Source organism: Cherax quadricarinatus, chromosome 12 (assembly GCF_038502225.1).
Source record: "Cherax quadricarinatus isolate ZL_2023a chromosome 12, ASM3850222v1, whole genome shotgun sequence".
Classification (NCBI taxonomy): domain Eukaryota; kingdom Metazoa; phylum Arthropoda; class Malacostraca; order Decapoda; family Parastacidae; genus Cherax; species Cherax quadricarinatus.
Window position 1 is genome coordinate 35,454,532 of NC_091303.1, and position 25,797 is coordinate 35,480,328.

The following is a 25,797-nucleotide window of genomic DNA, read 5'->3' on the forward strand; positions in this document are numbered from 1 at the left end:
AGCATTATATAATGGTCACCTAGCTCAGATGGGAGCACTCTTAGTTCACACTAACAGACCATGGTCTGATCCTTGGCACAAGTAGAAACGTTGGTCATGTTTCCTTACACTTGTTGTCCCTCTTCACCTAGCAGCAAGTAGGTATCTGGGTGTTAGTCAACTATTGTACTCCACATTCCAGGAGGTATTAGTATACCTTAGATAGGGCTTGGCTTTGAAATCAGCTGAGATAGGATAACAGCAATTAGCTTGTAAATTCAAGTGTAAAAAAAATTACCAGTACAGTAATGTTAATACCTAGCCATATATACTGTAATTGTCTTACCATAACCACCACAAATTTTACACAGACACATTCCTTATATTTCTGACAAGATAATAAAACTACCTACACTGTTACTATAAAAAAAAATTCATGAAGAACTGGATATTGAATGATCTCAAGCTGTGTTTACCCAGAGATGGAATGCATGGTTTCTTTAAAAAATTTCAATGAAACAAAATTCTGTACTGTATTTAATGCTTACTGACATACAAACCTATTGTTTTTCTGTTATTACTGACATTACATATCATAAGCAGACAAACATTTATGTATACAGTACACGAATATTATTATACAGAAAGATAAAAAAAAAAAATAATATAATTCTGGTATATTTATTTTAAAAAAATGCAAAATTTCACCTTAAAGAGAAAGCCTTTACTAAAATAATCAACCTGGAATGTTTTAAACATTCATAGAGAGTATTAAAAAATAAGAAACCTCTACAAACTAATCAACCTGTAATGTCCTAAAGATTTGTGGAGAGTATCGAAAACAAATAAATGAATTATATCTGCAAGGAAACACTTGCACTAAGCACGACTGCTACCCTTTAACTAGAAATCTGACATTCATAACTGGTCACAAAATATACATACCACATGTTAGATGGAACTTCATGACATCTTCAATAAAATGCATAAACAGTATGTAATTAACATGAATATCATATCACAGATCAAAATAACATTCACATAAAGATCTGTCTATATAACAGATCATAATAATGTAATAAAATTATGATAAGTTTTGGAGATTATGCATATGGTCATTTTATTGCACAATTTGTCAGTACTACCCATTTTTCCACTTTTAAGGAGTGGGAGTTTACAATATAAGTAGTGTGTAATATTTAATTATTATCAGTATTATATTTATGAGGAAGTGCTAAACCTATAAGAGGGTTCAGTGCTTGGGTTTGATTATAATAATAATAATAATAAACCTGTAGGAGAGTTATACAGTGCCTGGGTATTATATTTAAGCTATTCACTTATTCATAGCATATATGAATACCTGTTGTCTTATCTAATTACATGAAGATGAACACATCATTCCATGTAGAAGTGCAACTTTATTAGAGAAATATTAAGGAAGCAGAATTCATAATGCAAATATTGCCTAAATACTTACTATGAAGGCAGAGATTCACAATAATACTTTGAACTACATTAAGGCTAAAACATGAGCATGATTAATCGGTAATTAGTTTAAACTGAAGTCTACCTTAATGGAACAGATGCACATTTACTTTCAACTTACATAATATATAAATTAGAATTTAAGATAACAAGACTAAATTACTACCTTTAATGACAACAATAATTACTGTATACACTGAGTAAGCTTACTATAGTAAATATACTAAGAACAATAATTAACTATCAGGCATTTCTATATGAATTACAGTATATAACATATTTTAAAAGAAAAAGATTAGAAATACAAATTTTCAATTAATATGAATAAACATTATTTTTACAAGAAATTATAAGATTTTTATAACAGAATATTTCATTAATTTCAATTACAAATACTAATTTTGAAGTAGAAAAACAAATGCCACAAGATCGCTGCACCAAAATGCAAGTATTGCAACACTTTTCCATGTAGAAACTCCTATCACTGCTTTTTTTTTTTTTCACTGAATGCTACTTTCTATGCTTATATTTTGAAATTCAATTATAATTATTTTATTTTCAAAATATGTAACATTAACAGTTTCAAATATATAAGCTGTGCATTACATTTAATTAATTTTATGAAATCCTTTAAATATGTGAAGCTGGGGTTCTCTAGGTAAATTTATTGATAGAAGGAAACTTACCTCCAGTAATGGTTAAAAAAAAATGGCTTTAATCTAACTTCAAAACTTCAATTACAAGACAAGTTTATTACAGCATTTATTGGAATAACAATACAAACAGTACAAACAGATGTCTAAGATGTAATAATGAACTGTGCTTGCAAAAAATGCAGAGCAGTACTGTTGCATAATGAGTCAAGAAACTCAATTACTATATAATTTTCCTGAGGCCTTTGGCATACTGATAGTTGTGAATGTCATATTCAATCAACAAAATAAAAATATCGGCTATTACAATGATTACATGTATTTACTCAAATTATGGCACAAAATTTTAAACTGTCAATGAGAAGAAAAGTTATATTCACAATAAATTCAGCATCAGGCATATATAGTATAGCAGAGTATAACACTTCCACAAATAATCTACAACCATTCTTGAAGAAGTGTTCCATGATCCAAATTCAGACTATCATTCCTATGTTCACCAACTTCTCATCTCTCATCTCATCGTCTCTTCTTCTTGTCTTGTTTCCGACGATGGTGTTGACTGTGGCCCCGGTGAGGTGGAGAGGTATGGGGAGATCCATGTTCCGAACCATCATCATCACTCGAATCCCCATCCTGTAGGAAATGTTTACAGCATAAGAATGAACATTACAGTAGGCCTACTGGTCCATGATAGGCAGGTCAAACTCACATCCAACCACACCTATTCAAATACCCATTCAACTTCAATGACACTACCTGGGAGTTTCTTCCCATTGCTGAGAGTCCTGTCTTGATTAGATACTTTCAATGGGTTATTTATACTCCCTGTATTTATTCATGTTTTCCATTCAGTAAAATTTTATATAAGACTATTAAAGAATTAAGAATGTAATTAATCATAAAAATGAAGGTTTAAAATGCAATCAGTACTTACACGATCTCCAAGCTTTCTCAACATTTTCAACATCAAAATATAAAAATGAATCAATGTACAAAAGTTACATTTGCTTGTGGTTAGCCATTTTTTTTTTTTCTACATGTTGGCCATCTCCCACCAAGGCAGGGTGACCCAAAAAAAGAAACACTTTCACCATCATTCACACATAATCACTGTCTTTGCAGAGGCAATCAGATATGACAGTTTAGATGTCACTCCAAACAGCCAATATCTCAAACCCCCTCCAGGACTCAAAGTCCGGCTAACCGGTTTTCCTGAATCCCTTCACAAAATATTACCCTGCTCACACTCCAATAGCTTGTCTCTATTCACTCCTATCTAACATACCCACAAATGCCTGCTGTATGTCCAAGCCCCTTGCACACAAAACCTCTTTTATCCCCTCCCTCCATCCTTTCCTAGGATGACACCTATCCCTCATCCCCTCCACTAGAGATTTATACACCCTCCAAGTCATCCTATTTTGCTCCGTCCTTTCTGAATGACCAAACTATCTCAAAAACCTCTCTTCAGCCCTCTGAATAATACTTTTAGTAACTCCACACTTCCTCCTAATTTCCACACTACAAATTCTCTGCATAATATTTACACCACACATTGCCCTTAGACACGACTTTTCCACTGCCTCCATCCTCCTCCTTGCTGTAGCATTTACAACCCATGCTTCACACCCATATAAGAGTGTTGGTACCAAAATACTCTCATACATTCCCTTCTTTGCCTTCTGGGGAAATTTTTTTTTTTTTTTTTGTCTCCACAGATACCTCAATGCAGCACTCGCCTTTTTTTCTTCATCAATTCTATAGTTAACCTCGTCCTTCATAAACCCATCCACTGACAAGTCTACTCCCAAATATCTGAACACATTCACTTATTTCACGCTCCCTCCCTCCACCTGGAGTTTACCTGGAGAGAGTTCCAGGGGGGTGAACGCCTCCACGGCCCGGTCTGTGACCAGGCCTCATAGTGGATCAGGGCCTGATCAACCAGGCTGTTACTGCTGGCCATGCGCAATCCAACATACAAATCACAGCCCGGCTGGTCCAATTTTTTTTTGCCTAATTCGTTTGATACCCTCATCACCTTACTCTTATCTATGTTCACTTTCAACTTTCCTCCTTTACACACCCTCCCAAACTCATCCACTAACCTTTGCAACTACTCTTTAGAATCTCCCAAAAACACAGTATCATCAGTAAACAGTAACTGTGTCAACTCCCATTTTGTATTTTATTCCCATAATTTAATCCCACCCCTCTCCCCAACACCCTAGCATCAGCAAATCTAACTAGCAAATTTAATCTAACCTAACCTAACTGCTGCCTTAACCATTTCAAGGTTTCAGCCGTACTAGTACGGCTTACACACCAGGGTTTTTGACGTGCGCTGTACTAATACACCTAAATTCTAGCGCCCTCAAATCTAGTGAGAGAAAGCTGGTAGGCCTACATATGAAAGAATGGGTCTATGTGGTCAGTGTGCGCGGTATAAAAAAATCCTGCAGCACACAGTGCGTAATGAGAAAAAAAAAACTTTGACCGTGTTTTTGGATAAAAACAGCGAATTTGCACTGTATTTTCGTGTGGTATTTATTGTTGTATTCTAGTTTTCCTGGTCTCATTTTATAGAATGGAAGACATATTACAGAAATTGAGATGATTTTGACTGGTTTTACAAAGAAAAGTACCTTGAAATTGAGCTCAAACTAGCAGAAATGTTCGACTTTTACCAAAGTTCAAAAATAAACAAATCACGCTATGCGTCCAATACACGTAAACTGGAGAGTCTAATATTCTTTCACAAATGCGCTGATATTATTTATACCATTTCTACACTAATGCAGTAGTCTGCATAACAGTAAATCTTCTATTTTTTTGTGAGAATAAAAATTCAAAGTGGAAAGCAAAAAAATGTAAGAGGGGCGTGGGGACGTGACTAATGAACAGAGGAAATGTTATTTTAGTGCCAGGAATGTCTTTCTTGTTTATTCTGGACCCTATTCGGAAATTGGCATCTTTTGAAATTTGTGTGAAATTGGCAAAATTGCTAAATTCTGACCACTGTACTGGATAGTTGAAATCGGTAAATGGGTGGTTTCTTGTACTCATTCGATAGAAAAGATGGAGTTCTAGCGAAATAGTTATGATTTTTGTCAACAAGTACACTGGAATTGGCCAAAAATAGGGCTCAAAGTGGGCAAAATTGCCGATGCATAAACATTGTCGAGATCGCTAACTTCGCGAGAGCATAATTCCATAAGTTTTCCATCAAATTTCATACTTTTGGTGTCATTATGATCGGGAAAAGATTCTCTATCTTTTCATAAGAAAAAATAAATTTTTTTTTTTAAATTTGGCCAACCCTGAGAACAAGTCTCTGAGAGTGCCTGTCGACCCTGAAAGAGTTAAACCTAACCTAAACTGCTGCCTTAACATTGGTGATCTCTAGGAAACTTAATAAGGTTCTACAGAAGGTGTTTACCTTTGACATACCTGTCTAATCAGTTATGCTGAAGTACTGTAATGTTAAAATACATAATATTCAATAGTGTTAAACTTTACTATATTTATAAACAATAGATACAGCTATTCAATTTATAAAATCCTTACTAAATTTTCCCAGAATGCTGTCCTTGCTTAGTTTAGATATCACAATATTTGGTAACAAAGTTATAATTATGCATTTTTCCAGAATTACATACTGTACGTAATTATTGTAAATGGTATAGTGATACTGATAAACTGTAGAAAAGGACACCTGTGTACAGCTCAGGACATTTATTAAGGGAAATGTTTTGTCATGAATGACATCAGTCCTCATGTGGCAACTCAAGGCAAAAAGGATTCCTTAATAAGTGTCCTGAACTGTACACAAGTGTCCTCTTGTACATACTGAATATCATTTTTCCAGTATGATCATTTTCATGATAGTAGAAAGTGTGAGTAACACTACACATCAGCAAGACTCATAGAACTGAATTTAATATGGTACCTTTCAAAGCAAATGCACAGTAAAGATTGATGTTGGGCAGGTGTTACCTACGTGCCTCTCATAGGGGTGCAGGGTGTAGTAATCTGCTGGTCAGACCAGGCCACTAATAGCAAACAGAAGATCAGTTCTTCATCACTACTTGTGTGAATTACCCGCTCAGATTTAGAACCAACAAAATCTAGCTAAAATACCTCTATATAGTATCATTAATTAAAATAACAGCCAATGCTACTTTAAATCACACTGCTACAAAAATACTGTATCAATACCGCCCATATTTTTGTGATTCCAATCTACATTCTCATTTCAATACTGTAGTTTACATTCAATATTCAAATTAACATGCCTCACTATATCAGTCTGAGCACTCATCTGATGTTTTGCAATTGAAGAATTTACATTGCTGCACATTACACATGATCAGTATAAGAATACAAGGGTGACAGGTGGTGATGTAACCTAGAATAACCCAACAAAGTCATATTAGTATCTCATTAATTGCTGCTGCTGTTGTTGTTGGAGTTTAATAGGTCACTGACAGCTTATGCCAGATCAAATCTGCAGTGAAAGGAAGAACTAGAATTCCCATCATGAGCACAAATGAAAATAAACATTCCTAAACACCATGCCTACACACTGGCAAAGAGCATGCTGCATTTTTATTATTTACAACTTGTCAGTAATCCCATACTCTCAACTATTGCAAATAACAATATACAATACAGTGGAACCTCAAAAATCGAACATATCACATATCGAACGTTTCGAAAATAGGACCATTTTTTCGGACAAACTGTGTCCCTATTATCGAACGCGCCCCTATTTTCGGACCGCCGGGTACGGGACATGTCTGTGGGCCCGCTCTGTCCGCGTCCCTGCGCAGGCGCCGTGAGCAGTCTAGCTTTGTTTATGCTTGAGTGAACACTAACCTGCGCTCTCATTCACACATTTTATGATTATTTCATTGTTTAGTGCTTGTGGGACTGTGAAATAAGCTGCCATGGGCCCAAAGAAACTTGCTAGTGGTACCCCTGTGGTAAAGAAAGTGAGAAATACCATAAATGTGAAGAAGGAAATAATACAGAAGTATGAGAGTGGTGTGAGACTTGTTGAGCTTGCCAGGATGTACGGGAAAAACAAGTCGACCATCAGTTCTATCCTGGCAAAGAAAGAACAAATCAAGGAAGCTGATGTTGCGAAAGGTGTTAATATGCTAACCAAAAGAAGACCACGAATAGTTGAAGAGGTTGAGAAGTTGTTGCTGGTGTGGATCAAGGATAAAGAGATTGCAGGTGATAGTGTTTCAGAGACGATTATTTGCGAAAAGGCAAGGAAGTTGCATGCCGATCTGGTACAGAAAACTCCTGGAACCAGTGCTGATAGTGAATTTAAGGCCAGCAGAGGCTGGTTTGACAGGTTTAACCCTTTCAGGGTCCAAGGCCCAAATCTGGAGTCACACACCAGTGTCCAAGAATTTAAAAAAAAAAAATTTGTTATTTTTTCTTATGAAATCGTAGAGAATCTTTTTGTGAAGGTAATAAAACAAAAAGTACGAAATTTCGTGGAAAATTGACGAAATTATGCTCTCGTGAATTTTGATGTGTCAGCGATATTTACGAATCGGCGATTTTGCCGACTTTGACTCCCATTTTAGGCCAATTACATTATTCCAATCAACCAAATTCTTAGCTATTTCACTAGTATTACTTCTATTCTATCGATTGAGCACAAGAAATCGCCAAGTCAACTGTTTCAACTACAAAATAAAGTGATCGGAAATTGTTAATTTGGCCAATTTAACACAAAGTTCAAAATATTCCAATTTCAAAATAGGGTCCAGAATGAACAATGTAGGCATTCCTGGCACTAAACTAACATTTCCTCTGTTCATTAGTTATGTTTTGAGGCTTTACAAATAAATTCCATGTTGATTTTTTATTCACATAATGAATTTTTATTCACACCAAAAAATAGAAGATTTACTCTTATGCAATACTGTAATAATTGTATAAATATCATCACCATATTTGTGAATGTATATTAGACCCACCAGCTGACGTGTATTAGACTTGTGAGGTCGTTTGTTTACTCTTGAATATCGGCAAAAATTTAACATTTCCACTACTTTGAGCTCAGTTTCAAGCCATTTCCAATGCTAAAACCAATCAAAATCATCTCTATTTCTGTAATATGTCTTCCATTCTATCAAATGAGACCAAGAAATCGCAAATACAACTATAAAAAACATACAAAAAAACACTGCAAAGTTGCTGTTTTAATCGAAAAATCATGATTTCATTTTTTTTTCTCTCATTATACACAGTGTGCTGCAGGATCTGTTTTATGTGGTGCACACATACCACATAGATGTATTCTCTCATATCTAGGCCCAAATGTACCACTCACAGTTTATCAGAGTGAGCTGAGCTCATGGCGTAGATCTACGGTTTGGACCCTGAACGTAAAGCCGTAGATCTACGGGATGGACCCTGAAAGGGTTAAGAAGTGTAGTGGCATACACAATGTTGTAAGACATGGTGAGGCAGCCAGTTCAGACAAACGGGCGGCTGAGAAGTTTGTACAGGAGTTTAAGGGGTACATAGACAGTGAAGAATTCAAACCTGAACAAGTGAAACAAGCCATCTTTGCAACAAGTTCAGTGATAGAACCATGTCCCATTTTAGGGAAATGTTAAAGAGGCACCAGAAACAGAGGACTGTGGACAGTTATTTGAGACAGGGGTCCAGTGACTCTCAAGCTGGTCCTAGTGGCATTAAAAGACAGAGAAGGGAAGTAACCCCAGAGAGGGCTTTACCTGAAGTCCTCATGGAGGGGGATTCTCCTTCCAAACACTAACCCCAACTCCCTCTCTCCTCCTCCCTATCTTCCAGATGCCATCACCAATCTTCAATAAAGGTAAGTAAAAATGTTATTTTATATGTATTACTATACATAATTAAAAACTATAGTATTTGTTGTATGTAAAACTGTAATTAATCTTTATAAAATGTATTTTTTGTGTGAATATTTTTGGGTTTCTGGAACGGATTAATTGTATTTCCATTATTTCTTATGGGAAATATTGCTTCGAATTTCAGACTTTTCGAATTTAGAACTAGTTCCTGGAATGAATTAAGTTCGATTTTTGAGGTTCCACTGTATAGAGAAAATACATATAAAACAGTTAATACAAAGAAAACTAAAATATTTTATCAAGCTACTTGAAGTGTGTCAGACTTTAAAATATAACTATGGGCTATCCAACTTAAACTTTGGTTTAGTTTAAGTTAGGTTAAGTTGGTTAAGTTACTGTTTACACATAGTTTTACTAAATGTGGTAATTACAGTGGACCCTCCCTTTTCGGTGGGCTCTGTTTTCGTGAATTTCAGCTATCGCCGACTTTTTTGTAAAAATATTGGCTCAACTTTCGTTACTTTCCTCCGTTCTTGTCAGTGGTACGGTACCTGTCCGAGTGCCGTACACACACAAAGCCTCCCCCACACACATTCTGAGGCAGTGTTGCTTTGTTTCTCGGCGAGTGAACATTATCCTGCGAGGTCATAGGAAACATTTCATAATAATTCATTGTTTTTTGCAATTGTTTATTCTGTGTGACTGCTAAATAAGCCACCATGGGCCCAAAGAAAGCTGCTAGTGCCAGCCCGTTGACAAAGAAGGTGAGAAACATGATAGAATTCAAGAAAAAACTTGCAGCAAAGTACCAAAGTGGAGGATGGAGAGAGTGGGCAGAATGTGCCTTCTTCAGTGATTCTAAGATATGTACGAAACTAAAGCAGCAGGAGTCGATAAAGGCTATAGCACCAGCCAGCAATAAAGTATAGCATTAACCCTTTGAGGGTCACCAGGCCTTCTCAGAGACTTGTTCTCAGGGTCGCCAAAATTTAAAAAAAAAAAAAAAATCTATGAAAAGATAGAGAATCTTTTCCCGATCATAATGACACCAAAAGTATGAAATTTGATGGAAAACTTACAGAATTATACTCTCGCGAAGTTAGCGGTCTCGGCGATGTTAATGCATCGGCGATTTTGCCAACTTTGAGCCCTATTTTCGGCCAATTCCAGTGTACTAGTCGACAAAAATCATAACTATTTCACTAGAACTCTGTTTTTTCTATCGAATGAGTACAAGAAACCACCCATTTACCGATTTCAACTATCCAATAAAGTGGTCAGAATTTAGCAATTTTGCCAATTTCACACATATTTCAAAAGATGCCAATTTCCAAATAGGGTCCAGAATAAACAAGAAAGACATTCCTGGCACTAAAATAACATTCCCTCTGTTTATTAGTCACATCCCCACGCCCCTCTTACATTTCTTTTGCTTTCCACTTTGAATTTTTATTCTCACAAAAAATAGGAGATTACTGTTATGCAGACTACTGTATTAGTGTAGAAATAATATAAATAATACCAGCGCACTTATGAAAGAATATTAGATTCACCAGTTGACGTGTATTGGACTCGTGGCATGATTTGTTTACTTTTGAACTTTGGCAAAAATCGAACATTTCTGCTACTTTGAGCTCAATTTCAAGGTACTTTTCAATGTGAAACCAATCAAAATCATCTCAATTTCTGTAATATGTCTTCCTTTCTATAAAATAAGACCAGGAAAACTAGAATACAACCATAAATACCATACGAAAATACAGTCCAAAGTCGCAGTTTTAAACCAAAAACACGGTCAGTTTTTTTTTTTTCTCATTACGCACTGTGTGCTGCAGGATTTCTTTTATACTGCGCACACTGACCACATAGACCCATTCTTCCAAATCTAGGCCTACCAGCTTTCTCTTGCTAGATTTGAGGGCGCTAGAATTTATGCGTACTAGTATGTCAAAAACCCTGGTGCGTGAGCCGTACTAGTATGGCCGAAACCCCGAAAGGGTTGATAGTGTAGCAAGTACAGTGGACCCCCGCATACCAATTTTAATCTGTGCAAGAGGGCTCATTGGTATGCGAAATAATCGGTATGCGAATGAATTTTCCCCATAAGAAATAATGGAAATCAAATTAATCCGTGCAAGACACCCAAAAGTATGAAAAAAAAATTTTTACCACGTGAAATATACATTTTCCTACACACAAAGAGAAGGATACATGCACAATAGTAGAGTAGTACATGCACAGTATATATTGTGCATGTACTAGTCTACTAAATGAAGAATAAATGACACTTACCTTTATTGAAGATGCAGCAATGACTGATGAGACACTGTGTCCTGGGAGTGCCTTTTCCTCCTGAGTACTGTAGGTCCTGTTTGGTATTTTCTTCCAGAACATGCTTTATCACACTGTGTATGTCACTACGATTCTTAAATCTCTCAAACCAACCTTTGCTGGCTTTAAATTCACCAATATGAGCACTAGTTCCAGGCATTTTTCCCTGTTCACCTGGGTGTTAGTCGACTGGTGTGGGTTGCATCCTGGGAGACAAGATTAAGGACCCCAATGGAAATAAGTTAGACAGTCTTCGATGACACTGACTTTTTTGGGTTATCCTGGGTGGCAAATCCTCTGGGGTTAATTGTTTCTTGGTATATTCTCAATAAGCCACACCAACAACAGTGCTACAGCAGCAGCAGACGATGCTACAGCAGCAGCAGACGATGCTACAGCAGCAGCAGCAGCAGACGATGCTACAGCAGCAGCAGCAGCTGACAGTGCAGCAGCAGCAGCTGTACCACCAATAGTAGCGATGGTTGATTGGGGTTTATTATACAACCTGGCCAGCTCGGAGACACGCACTCCACTTTCATACTTATCAATGATCTTTTTCTTCATCTCTATAGTAATTCTCACCCTTATTGCTGTAGGGTTGGCACTAGAAGCTTTCTTGGGGCCCATGGTCACTTATTTTCCAGATAAAATCACCAAAAACACTGTAATAATACGAAATGTTACGATTGTATGCTTGGATGCTACCGCTGAGGCTGGCTGGTAAACAATGCCACCGGCGGAACATGTGAGGCTGGCTAAGGCGCACATTGGACGCGTCTCGGACGAACAGCGGTGAGCGGGTTTTTAAGCGGTATGCGAGGCAAAATTTTTGCGATTAAAGCAAGCGGTATGCGGATTAATCGTTATGTGATGCCAACGGTATGCGGGGGTCCACTGTAATACATCCCAGAGCTATATTATTACCATCGACATACCTTGTTCACAGAGTTTAACCATTTCTAACAACTACCTTTAGATGCCATCATAAACAAAGGGAGAAGTAATGAATAATTCATGCCAAGAATTGTAAACAAAAGCCAGATGCAGATTCATACAGTTTTCTCTAATGCTCAACCAGAGAAAAAGAGAAAACGTAATGTTTTCCCTCCAATGACTACCACCGTTCAATGGCATATACACATTGCATGTTTATACTATGCTATGTAACGCATTTCTTATATAATTCTGAAGAAAACATCATAGATGGATTAATGAAAATGTCTATATTAATGTAAAACAAGACATTTAATGTGCCCAAGAGTGAGTTATGAACGTACGAGCAGCCCAGGCAGACGCGTCTAATACGTACGATTTCCAGATCAAGGTGCGATATCCGGAGCAAAATTTCGCACAAAAAAATGGTACTAAACCCGAATCATCCGATAAATGAACATTACATACCTTTATTGAAGAATCTTGTTGGTGAGTAGTGTTTATTTGTAGTCCCAGGCAGACTACATCCCAATTTATGCCTACCGGGTACATACACTGCGGCCTACAGCCAGATTATTACCATCGACGTACCATGTTCACTGAGTTTAATCGTTTCTAACAACTACCTTTAGATGCCATCATAAACAAAGAGAGAAGCAATGAATAATTCATGCTGAGAATTGTAAACAAAAGCTTATGCGTTAACCCTTTCAAGGTCCAGAGGCCAAATTTTAACCCTTTCAGGGTCCGTCCCGTAGATCTACGGCTTTACGTTCAGGGTCCAAACCGTAGATCTACGCCATGAGCTCAGCTCACTCTGATAAACTGTGAGTGGTACATTTGGGCCTAGATATGAGAGAATACATCTATGTGGTATGTGTGCACCACATAAAACAGATCCTGCAGCACACTGTGTATAATGAGAGAAAAAAAATGAAATCATGATTTTTCGATTAAAACAGCAACTTTGCAGTGTTTTTTCATATGTTTTTTATAGTTGTATTTGCGATTTCTTGGTCTCATTTGATAGAATGGAAGACATATTACAGAAATAGAGATGATTTTGATTGGTTTTAGCACTGGAAATGGCTTGAAACTGAGCTCAAAGTAGCAAAAATGTTAAATTTTTGCCGATATTCAAGAGTAAACAAACGACCTCACACGTCTAATACACGTCAGCTGGTGGGTCTAATATACATTCACATATATGGTGATGATATTTATACAATTATTACAGTATTGCATAACAGTAAATCTTCTATTTTTTGGTGTGAATAAAAATTCATTATGTGAATAAAAAAATCAAAATGGAATTTATTTGTAAAGCCTCAAAACATAACTAATGAACAGAGGAAATGTTAGTTTAGTGGCAGGAATGCCTACATTGTTCATTCAGGACCCTATTTTGAAATTGGAATATTTTGAACTTTGTGTTAAATTGGCCAAATTAACAGTTTCTGATCACTTTATTTTGTAGTTGAAACAGTTGACTTGGCGATTTCTTGTGCTCAATCGATAGAATAGAAGTAATACTAGTGAAATAGCTAAGAATTTGGTTGATTGGAATAATGTAATTGGCCTAAAATGGGAGTCAAAGTCGGCAAAATCGCCGATTCGTAAATATCGCTGACACATCAAAATTCGCGAGAGCATAATTTCGTCAATTTTCCACCAAATTTCGTACTTTTTGTTTTATTACCTTCACAAAAAGATTCTCTACGATTTCATAAGAAAAAATAACAATTTTTTTTTTTTAAATTCTTGGACACTGGTGCGTGACTCCAGATTTGGGCCTTGGACCCTGAAAGGGTTAAAGTGTGCACCAGGGTCCAAGAATTTAAAAAAAAAAAATGTTATTTCTTTTTATGAAATGGTAGAGAATCTTTTTCTGAAGGTAATAAAACAAAAAGTACAAAATTTGATGGAAAATTGACAAAATTATGCTCTCGCGAATTTTGATGTGTCAGCGATATTTACGAATCGGCGATTTTGCCGACTTTGACTCCAATTTTAGGCCAATTACATTATTCCAGTCGACCAAATTCTTAGCAATTTCACAAGTATTACTTCTATTCTATCGACTGAGCACAAGAAATCGCCAAGTCAACTGTTTCATCTACAAAATAAAGTGATCAGAAATTGGCAATTTGGCCAATTTAACAAAGTTCAAAATATTCCAATTTCAAAATAGGGTCCAGAATAAACAATGTAGGTATTCCTGGCACTAAATTAACATTTCCTCTGTTCATCAGTTATGTTTTGAGGCTTTACAAATGAATTCCATTTTGATTTTTTATTCACATAATGAATTTTTATTCAAACCAAAAAATAGAAGATTTACTGTTATGCAATATTGTAATAATTATATAAATATCATCACCACATTTGTGAATGTATATTAGACCCACCAGCTGGTGTGCATTAGACGTGTGAGGTCGTTTGTTTACTCTTGAACATCAGCAAAAATTTAACATTTCCGCTACTCTGAGCTCAGTTTCATTTCCAGTGCTAAAACCAATCAAAATCATCCCTATTTCTGTAATATGTCTTCCATTCTATCAAATGAGACCAAGAAATCGCAAATACATCTATAAAAAACCTATAAAAAAACATTGCAAATCCGCTGTTTTAATCGAAAATCACGGTCTCAGTTTTTTTTCTTTCATTATACACTGTGTGCTGCAGGATTTGTTTTATGTGGTGCACACATACCACATAGATGTATTCTCTCATATCTAGGCCCAAATTTATCACTCACAGCTTATCAGAGTGAGCTGAGCTCATGGCGTAGATCTACGGTTTGGACCCTGAACGTAAAGCCGTAGATCTACGGCACGGCCCCTGAAAGGGTTAAGGGTGGTTAGTGGGCCATCGCAGATTCATACAGTTTTCTCTAACACTGGACCAGAGAAAATGTAATGGTTACCCCCACTGCATGTTTATATGCTACGTACTGTGTTTCTTGATGATAAATTAGACGCATGTGCAACTCTTGGGTATCTTTATTGAGGAAACGTTTCGCCACACAGTATCTTCATCAGTCCATATAAAGGAGAATCTTGAAGAACAGGAGGAGAATGAGGTAATCAGTCCCTCAACCTTCAGCCGATGTGGTCAGTCCATCAATCTTGAATAGAATACGGCATACGTGCGGAGAAGGAGCTTATAAACCGTTGGCAGGAGAGGTGCAGCAGTCATAGGTGGTGTCACATTTGTTCAACGTGCAAGTAGGTCGTGCCCAAGAATTAGGCAAGCGAAGAATTCCCAAGTATTAAGATCCCAAGAAGTTGCAGTTTGACAGGTTTGTAGATGAATGGTTCAGAGAACCGACATGTTGATAAATTAGACACATGTGCAACTCTTGGGTATCTTTATTGAGGAAACGTTTCGCCACACAGTGGCTTCATCAGTCCATATAAAGGAGAATCTTGAAGAACAGGAGGAGAATGAGGTAATCATTCCCTCAACCTTGAGTCAATGTGGTCAGTCCATCAATCTAGAATAGAATACGGCATACGTGCGGAGAAGGAGCTTATAAACCGTTGGCAGGAGAGGTGCAGCAGTCATAGGTGGTGTCACATTTGTTCAATGTGGAAGTAGGTCGTGCCCAAGAATTTATCAACATGTCGGTTCTCTGAACCATTCATCTACAAACCTGTCAAACACTGCAACTTCTTGGGATCTTAATACTTGGGAATTCTTCGCTTGCCTAATTCTTGGGCACGACCTACTTCCACATTGAACAAATGTGACACCACCTATGACTGCTGCACCTCTCCTGCCAACTGTTTATAAGCTCCTTCTCCACACGTATTCCGTATTCTATTCAAGATTGATGGACTGACCACATCGACTCAAGGTTGAGGGACTGATTACCTCATTCTCCTCCTGTTCTTCAAGATTCTCCTTTATATGGACTGATGAAGCCACTGTGTGGCGAAACGTTTCCTCAATAAAGATACCCAAGAGTTGCACATGTGTCTAATTTATCAACATGTCGGTTCTCTGAACCATTCATCTACAAACTGTGTTTCTTACATAATTTTGAAGAAAATATCAGAGATGGATTAATGAAAATGTCTATATTAACTTAAAATAAGACATTTAATGTGCCCAAGAGTGAGTCACGAATGTATGAATGGCCCAGGCACACGCAGTTGATACCAACAATTTCCGAGAGGATATAAGAAACCCGGGGGGAAAATTTCGCTGAAAAAAATTGCTCGAAATCCAAATTGTATGATTTCTGCACCGACTGAAAACCAGGAATCCACTGTACAGTGTTTGCACTCCAAAGGAGGAGTGTTATGTTGCAGTTTTTTAACTGTAGTGCTGGCATGCCTCTGGCAAGAGAGAAGGAATGAATGATGATAAAAGTGTTTCTTCTTTATCAGGTCACCCTGCCTTGGTGGGAAATAGCCAATGAATTAATAAAATAAATAAAATAAATAATAGCTATACTGCTAATACAGTGAACCCTCAGTTATCGGCCATTCCTGTTATCGGCTAGTTTTTCAGCTCGCGGTGATCAACCGTTATTTTGGTGATCGCCCATTTTGAAAGCGCCCATCCGCCGGCTGGGGCTGCTTGGGTGTCAGTTTGGCTGTCTTTCAGTGCGTCAGGAAGCTTCTGCTCATACATCCAAACATTTCGCTTCTTTCCCATTGTTTTTCGTGGGTTTTTTGCAGCGCAACTGCGAAATAAGTAACCATGGCTCCAAAGAAAGTTCCTAGTAAAGTTCCTTTGGTAAAGAAAGTGAGAAACACCATGGAATTTAAATGTGAAGTGTAGCAGGCATGCAGGGAGTGTAGCAGGCATGCAGGGAGTGTAGCAGGCATGCAGAGAGTGTAGCAGGCATGCAGGGAGTGTAGCAGGCATACAGGAAGTGTAGCAGGCATGTAGGAAGTGTAGCAGGCATGCAGGTAGTGTGGTAGTCATGCAGAAGTGTAACAGGCATGCAGGGAGTGTAGCAGGCATGCAGGGAGTGTAACAGGCATGCAGGGAGTGTAACAGGCATGCAGGGAGTGTAGCAGGCATGCAGGGAGTGTAGCAGGGATGCAGGAAGTGTAGCAGGAATGCAGGAAGTGTAGCAGGCATGCAGGAAGTGTGGTAGGCATGCAGAAGTGTAACAGGCATGCAGGGAGTGTAGCAGGCATGCAGGAAGTGTAACAGTCAAGCAAGGAGTGTAACAGGCATGCAGGAAGTGTAACAGGTATGCAGGGAGTGTAACAGGCATGCAGGAAGTGTAACAGGTATGCAGGGAGTGTAACAGGCATGCAGGGAGTGTAGCAGGCATGCAGGGAGTGTAGCAGGCATGCAGGGAGTGTAGTAGCCATGCAGGAAGTGTAGCAGGCATTCCAGAAGCCAGCATTAGTCTTCAATAAAGGTATGTAATACTGATTCAATTGTTAAAAAAATTATTTCTTGGTGAATATTTTTGCCTGGAACAGAGTAATTGTAATTACATTAATTCTTGTGGGAAATATCATTTTGGTTTTCAGCCATTTCAGTTTTAGGCTGAGCTTCTGGAACGGATTACGGCCGTTAACCGAGGGTTCACTGTATGTAGTAAAATATTACAAGGACCCAAACAGAAATAAGTCACTAACTTTTCTGGGTTATCCTAGGTAATGTTAGTATGTAAGTCAATTATAATCACCCAAAACTTTTTTAACTGTACATGTACTTATGTATAATTATGTATACCTAAATAAACTTAACCTACTAAAACCCAAGAAATTCACACGACGATGATAATGACGACGATGGACAATGGATGATTTATGACTGACAATGGTGACGATGATAAGACACAGTCATGTCACTACTGCATGCCCAGTGACTAATGCTTAGCAATGAGAACATTCAAGGGCCATAAACCAAACAGGAGAATACTTCTCAACTTTATTAACCCTTTAACTGTTTTGGCCGTATATATACGTCTTACAAGCCAGTGTTTTTGACATGTTTATATTCCAAAATTCTAGTGGCTTCAAATCAAGCAGACGAAAGCTGGTAGGCCCACATGTGAGAGAATGGGTCTGTGTGGTCAGTGTGCGCAGTATAAAAAAAATCCTGAAGCACGCAGTGCATGAGAAAAAAAAAAACGACCGTTTTTTATAGTATTTACAGTTGTATTCTCATTTTTTTGTCTCAATTGATAGAATGGAAGACATATTACAGAAATAGAAGATTTTGATTGGTTTCACGATGAAAAGGACTATGAAATTGAGCTCTAAGTAGCAGAAATGTTCGATATGCACTCACGAATGGGTTGATATTATTTATACAAATATTACAATAATGCAGTACAGTAGTCTGCATAACAGTATATCTTTTTTTTTTTTTTTTGAATAAAAATTCAAAATAGAAAGCAAGAGTAATATAAGAGGGGACTGGAGACATGACTGATGAACAGAGAAAATGCTATTTTAGTGCCAAGAATGTCTGCATTGTTCATTCTGGACCCTATTTTGAAACTGACATCTTTTTAATTTGCATTAAATTGGCCAAATTGCCAATTTCTGACCACTTTATTGGGTAGTTAAAATCGGTAAATGGGTGGTTTCTTGTACTCAATTGATAGACCACATAGAGTTCTAAAGAAACAGATATGAGTTTGGATGACTGCAACAATGGAATTGGCCAAAAATTGGGCTCAAAGTGGGCAAAATTGCCGATGCGTAAATATTGCCGAGATCGCTAACTACGCGAGAGCATAATTCCATAAACTTTCCATCAAATGTCATACTTTTGGTGTCATTATCATTGGGAAAAGATTTTCTATCATTTCATAAGAAAAAAATATTTTTTTTTTTAAATTCTTCGACACTGAGAGCAAGTTTGTGAGCAGGGTTCTTGACAGTCAAAGGGTTAATCATAAAATATATAATCCTAGTAATATTGAGGAAACAAACTCAAATACCACCGAGTACAGGCAACAGATCCTATATTTACTCATCTTCAACAATGCAAAAAAAAAAAATTGAAAAATAAAGAAAAACACTGCAATATTAGAGAAACACTAGTTCCGATTTCACCGTGAGTACAGGAAACATCTCAATGAATTTGATCTTACATTTCCTTGCCTTCAATCCTGCAAAAATTATTTATCACATTATCAAAATCAATTACTTTTCCTACATAGGCCCATTTGTACTCTGTAATCATATACAGTGGACCCCTGGTTATCAGCCGTTCCAGATATCAGCCAATTCGGTTTTCACCCACTTTTTTGGCCGAAATTCTAACCCGGTTATCAGCCATTATTTCAGAGATCGGCCATTATTTTGGAGATCGGCTGTATTGGACGTGTCCACCCGCTGCTCCACCACGTTCATGAGTCAGTCTGGCTGTCTCTCTGAGTGAGTGAGGAAGCCACCTCACATTCATCCAAAACATTTTGCTATAATCAATTGTTTTTTGTGGTTACTGATTGAGTGCAACTGCAAAATAAGCCTCCATGGGCCCAAAGAAAGTTCCTAGTGCCAGCCTTTTTGTAAAGGGCTGAGAGAGAGGGGAGAATGTGCCTTCTTCAGTGATTCGCTGGATGGCTATAGCGCCAGCCAGCGATAAAGTGTAGCATTAACAATGTAGCAACTAAGTTAAGCGATTAAGCTATAGAAAAAGGACACAAAACTCTTCCAATGTTATTGGAGGTACGTAGGGCCACTGACAACATATGCCGCCCTGCATATCTTCCACCACCATAAACATCTGCCAGCATCTCAATACTGTAACTTTATTTCTTTACATTCTCCACAATAACCACTTTCTTTCTTTACATTCTCTATTATGTTATTATACAATATTTCTTATTTATAAATTACTTACATTGTTTCAGTGTGTCTAGTGGTGCTTCAGTTTAACTAGTAGTATGATTAGTGGTGGTGGCCGCTGCCGCCGCCACCATCACCACTATACGGCTTAATGCTGTCAGTGGCCCTAATAAACCCAACAACAACAATCACACCATCACTAGCCACATACATAATAACGTATTTTATTCATTCTAGAGTACACCTACCATCCGACTTACGACCGAGTTCGGTTCCGAGAAACCGGTCATAAGTCGAAATGGTCGTAAGTCGAACTTTACTACTGAATATCAACAAAACATTTTTGTAATGACTTTATTTTATTGTTTTATTTTGGTATGTCATGTTTTACTTTACTTTTTATACTGTTAGTACAGGTCTCCCTCAACATTCACGTTTTCAGCTTTCGCGGGCTTCACACATTCGCGAATTCCCAACCGCCAAATTCCCAGCCACCAAATTTCCAGCCGCCAAATCATATTTAAGTTTCCCGCCACCTGCGAGTCCCTACTACCCTCCCACCGACCCCCGCAACTGGCAGCCAGCCCTCCCACCACTCAGTGTGGTGAGTGTTTTGTTTGTTCATTATTTGCTATTAAACTACAGTATAAATAATGTAAACACATTCATGACTGCATATTGGAATGGCTATTTGAACAGGTATTGGACGGTGACATCATGTGTTTACTCTTGAACACAGCAAAGAATCAAACATTTCTGCTACTGCTAATAATAACAATAGTAATAATAATAATAATAATAATACGATATAATTGAAGAAGGAAATTGTACAAAAATACAAGGGAGTAGTTGACACATCGTCAGTGTGGCTTTGTTTATGCTGGAGTGAACATTAGTCTCCGTGCTCTTCCAAACATTTCACAATAATTCATTGTTTGGTGCTTGTAGATTGAGTGTGACTGGAGTGGTTGAGGCAGTGGTAGAGGCAGTGGTAGAGGCAGTGATAGAGGCAGTGGTAGAGGCAGCGATAGAGGCAGTGATATTTACTAACATATATGTTATAAATAATAATAGTACATTATGAATAACATTTATTATTATTATTATAAATGTTATTAATATTAACATGTACTATTATTATTTATAACATACGTATATGTTAGTAAATACCACTGCCTCTATCACTGCCTCTAAACTGCCTCTACCACTGCCTCAACCGCTGAATTATTGTGAAATGTTTGGAAGAGCAGGGAGATTAATGTTCACTCCAGCATAAACAAAGCCACACTGATGATGTGTCAACCACTCCCTCGTATTTTTGTACAATTTCCTTCTTCAATTATATCGTATTATTATTATTATTATTATTATTATTATTATTATTATTATTACTATTGTTATTATTAGCAGTAGCAGAAATGTTTGATTCTTTGCTGTGTTCAAGAGTAAACACATGATGTCACCGTCCAATACCTGTTCAAATAGCCATTCCAATATGCAGTCATGAATGTGTTTACATTATTTATACTGTAGTTTAATAGCAAATAATGAACAAACAAAACACTCACCACACAGTGGTGGGAGGGCTGGCTGCCAGTTGCGGGGGTCGGAGGGAGGGTAGTAGGGACTCGCAGTGGTGGAGGAAGTGGTGGAGGCAGTGGTGGAGTCTGTGGTATTTAATAACATACATGTTATTAAAGCATAACATGTATATATTTAGTACAATTTACAACGTTTTCATGTATTTTATGATTGTTCGTGGTTCAACAAGTTAAGCAGTATTGTATTATATTTCCCTACAATATATTGGGGCACCAAACATTCACGGTTTTTCAACATTCGCGAGGCTCTTGATCCCCTAACCCTCGCAAATGTTGAGGGACACCTGTACTGTATTTTATACTGTAAGGTTTAGGATAAACACTGTGTACAACACAAATAGTTGTTTATTTCCCAGGAATTTGGCATAAAAAACACGGTCGTAAGTTGAGTGGTCATAAGTCGAGCAGGTCGTAAGTCGGATGGTAGGTGTATATATCATGTTTCTATGTTATTAATATTGTTTATTAAGTCATATTAGATAAATTATGATAGATAAAAAAGCCATAGAGTTGATATTAACACCAACAAGTCTTCAGTAAAGGTAAAAGTGATGTTACATGTTCATTTATTCATTTCATTAGCATTTTATTTAGCTTTCATTGTTTTGTGTATGTCAAACTATAATCTTTAAAAAATTTATTTTTTTTAATATTTTTGGGTGTCTGAAACGGATTAATAGTATGTAAGTCTTACGGGAAATATTTCGGTTTTGGAGATTTCGGATTTAGGCCGACCTTCTGGAACCGATTACAGCCGATAACCGAGGTTCCACTGTAATAAGCTATACAGAAACAAAGGATTTTCCTTTTATGTTGCTGCAGCACTGTTTTGGGCATTATTGTCACCTTTAGATGCTCTATGGTGTCACCCCTTGATGGTGTCACCCGGGGCAGCCTGCAGCCCCCCTCCTGCTCCTGTTTACGACGCCACTGGACACATGTTCAACAGTTGGTTATCTTTACTGTTGAAACGTTTTTGCCTATGTGGTAGGCTTCATCAGTCAAATACAGAAGAGAATGTATTGAGGGCAACAGTTGAGTTAAAGATGTAATCAGTCCATCAACCTTAAAGAAATATACACAAATAACCCGCACATAAAAGAGAGAAGCTTACGACGACATTTCAGTCCGACTTGGACCATTGACAAAGTCACACTAACCAGAGGTGGAGTAGGACGGCTATATATAGGCAGGAAGAGGTGATGGTAGTAGTAGTAGTAGTACAAGAATGGTATATAATACCGACAAGATGAAATTAAGACACATGCGCAACACCCGGGCATCCCTATCGTAGACGTTTCGCCATCCAGCCAGCCACTGGATGGCGAAACGTCCACAACAAAGACAACCAGACGCCGCACATGTGTCTTAATTTCATCAGTAGTTGTAGTAGTAGTAGTAGTAGTAGTAGTAGTAGTAGTAGTAGAGGTAGTAGTAGAGGTAGTGGTAGTGGTAGAAGTGGGAAATAAGGAGGACGAGCCAGTCAAATACAAAGGAAGGGGAGCACTGCAAGAGAGCTAGGTGCCCACTGAGGGAGAGCAAGCACACAGAGGTGTGTGAAAGGGGAAGTGGGAAATAAATAAAGAAGAAACAGAAATACGAGACAGAAGAGAGAAAGACAACCCAGAGGAGAAAAGGAAAGAGGAAAGGGGAAGAGGGAGAAGAAGAAAAAGAAAAAGAAAAAAATAAGGAGTTAGGTTAAGTCACGGGTGTTCTGAAGTTTGGAGCATTTTACAATGTAGTGGGAGAGGAAGGCATCTACAGAGACGAAGCCAGGGCTAAGGTTCATACAAGGAAAGTTGTGTATTAGAGAGGATTCAACTAGACAGCGACTGTTTGAGTTGGAAGTAGGGAAGACAGTTTTAGCAGAAGACCAGTCAATAGGATGGCTATGATCTCTGACGTGACAGAAAAGAGCATTGTTAGTGTCGGCAAGCCTTACACTATTTTTGTGCTCCTTAAGTCTGTCAGAAAGAGATCGACCAGTTTCTCCGAAATATTGAAGAGGACAGGAGGAGCAAGAAATAGAGTAGACACCAGGAACATCTGTAGAGGGAGGAGAGGTATGAACGAGATTAGTGCGAAGAGTGTTAGTCTGGCGGAAGGTAAGCTTGATGTCTAAGGGACGGAGAGAATTGTCGAGATTAGAAAGACCGGAAATGTAGGGAAGGCAGAGGATACAAGAGTTCCCAGGAGTAGAGAGTTTGGGAGAGAAGAAATTGCATTTAGCACGTGAAAGGGCAGAGTCTATGAAATGGGAAGGGTAGCCAAGACGGGAAAACGAAATATGAAGAGTGCAAATTTCTGCTGGAAGGAACTGAGGATCACAGATGCGGAGGGCACGGAGAAAGAGGGAGATAAGAACACTTTTCTTGACAGGGGAAGCATGATAGGAAAAGTAGTGAATGTACATGCCACTAGTTGAATCCTCTCTAATACACAACTTTCCTTGTATGAACCTTAGCCCTGGCTTCGTCTCTGTAGATGCCTTCCTCTCCCACTACATTGTAAAATGCTCCAAACTTCAGAACACCCGTGACTTAACCTAACTCCTTATTTTTTTTCTTTTTCTTTTTCTTCTTCTCCCTCTTCCCCTTTCCTCTTTCCTTTTCTCCTCTGGGTTGTCTTTCTCTCTTCTGTCTCGTGTTTCTGTTCCTTCTTCATTTATTTCCCACTTCCCCTTTCACACACCTCTGTGCGCTTGCTCTCCCTCAGTGGGCACCTAGCTCTCTTGCAGTGCTCCCCTTCCTTTGTATTTGACTGGCTCGTCCTCCTTATTTCCCACTTCTACCACTACCACTACTACTACCTCTACTACTACTACTACTACTACAACTACTGATGAAATTAAGACACATGTGCGGCATCTGATTGTCTTTGTTGTGGACGTTTCGCCATCCAGTGGCTGGCTGGATGGCGAAACGTCTACGATAGGGATGCCTGGGTGTTGCGCATGTGTCTTAATTTCATCTTGTCGGTATTATATACCATTCTTGTACTACTACTACTACCATCACCTCTTCCTGCCTATATATAGCCGTCCTACTCCACCTCTGGTTAGTGTGGCTTTGTCAATGGTCCAAGTTGGACCGAAACGTCGTCATAAGCTTCTCTCTTTTATGTGCGGGTTATTTGTGTATCGTTCCAGTCACGGTATTGTGCCTTTTTTGTTATTTACTTAAAGAAATAGTCTGAGGTGGTCATTCCCTCAGCCTGGAGAAGGGTTCAGCTCCGTGGTCTGGAATGATATGAAGCTGAAGCATGAGAATGGAGTCTTAACTACTGTCGAAGGTGAATTGGAAGATCTCAAAGCCATTGCAGGGGATGGGATTCACTAGTAGAAGCAAGAAGGCAGCAAGCCTACTGGCCCATGCTAGGCAGCTCTCTCTGGAATCTGACCCTTCTCACTCATAACTAGTAGTTAAGAGATGAAGTTGTGGAAGATGTCCTCTGTACGAAGATACTGTTGTGTTGCTTATCTAACAAGTATGTTGAAAATGGTATAAAACACTGAATATAGGAAAGAGTAAGGTGATGAGGATAACAAAAAGATTAGGTGATGAAAGACTGGATATCAGATTGGAGGGAGAGAGTATGGAGGAGGTGAATGTATTCAGATTTTTAGAAGTGGACGTGTCAGCAGATGGGTTTATGAAGGATGAGGTGAATCAGAGAATTGATGAGGGGAAAAGGACGAGTGGTGCACTTAGGAGTGTGTGGAGACAAAGAACTTTGTCCTTGGAAGCAAGGAGTATGAGAGTATAGTTTTACCAATACTCTTATATGGGTGTGAAGCATGGGTGGTGAATGTTATAATGAGGAGAAGGCTGGAGGCGGGTGGTGAATGTTATAATGAGGAGAAGGCTGGAGGCAGAGATGTCATGTCTGAGAGCAATGTGTGGTGTGAATATAATACAGAGAATTCAGAGCTGGCAAATTAAGAGGAGGTGCAAGACTCCCAAAACTATTATCCAGAGGGCTGAGGAGGGGTTGCTGAGGTGGTTCAGACATGTAGAGAGAATGGAACGAAACAGAATGACTTCAAGAGTGTACAAATCTGTAGTGGAGGGAAGGCGGGGTAGAGGTCGGCCGAGGAAAGGTTGGAGGGAGGGGGTAAAGGAGGTTTCATGTGTGAGGGGCTTGGCCTTCCAGCAAGCATGCTTGAGCG

At 38.3% G+C, this 25,797-nt stretch overlaps 1 protein-coding gene across 1 annotated transcript in view; it reads right to left on the reverse strand.

Annotated features, from left to right (window-relative positions):
* Nucleotides 1-503: 503 nt before the first annotated feature.
* The window catches only part of LOC128686684 (protein anon-73B1), a 30,328-nt gene continuing 5,034 nt past the window's right edge, over nucleotides 504-25,797 (reverse strand). Inside the window, exon 2 of the mRNA XM_053773714.2 lies at nucleotides 504-2,756. Coding sequence (XP_053629689.1) covers nucleotides 2,640-2,756 — 117 coding nt within the window. The 3' untranslated portion in view covers nucleotides 504-2,639. The remainder of the gene's footprint in view (nucleotides 2,757-25,797) is intronic.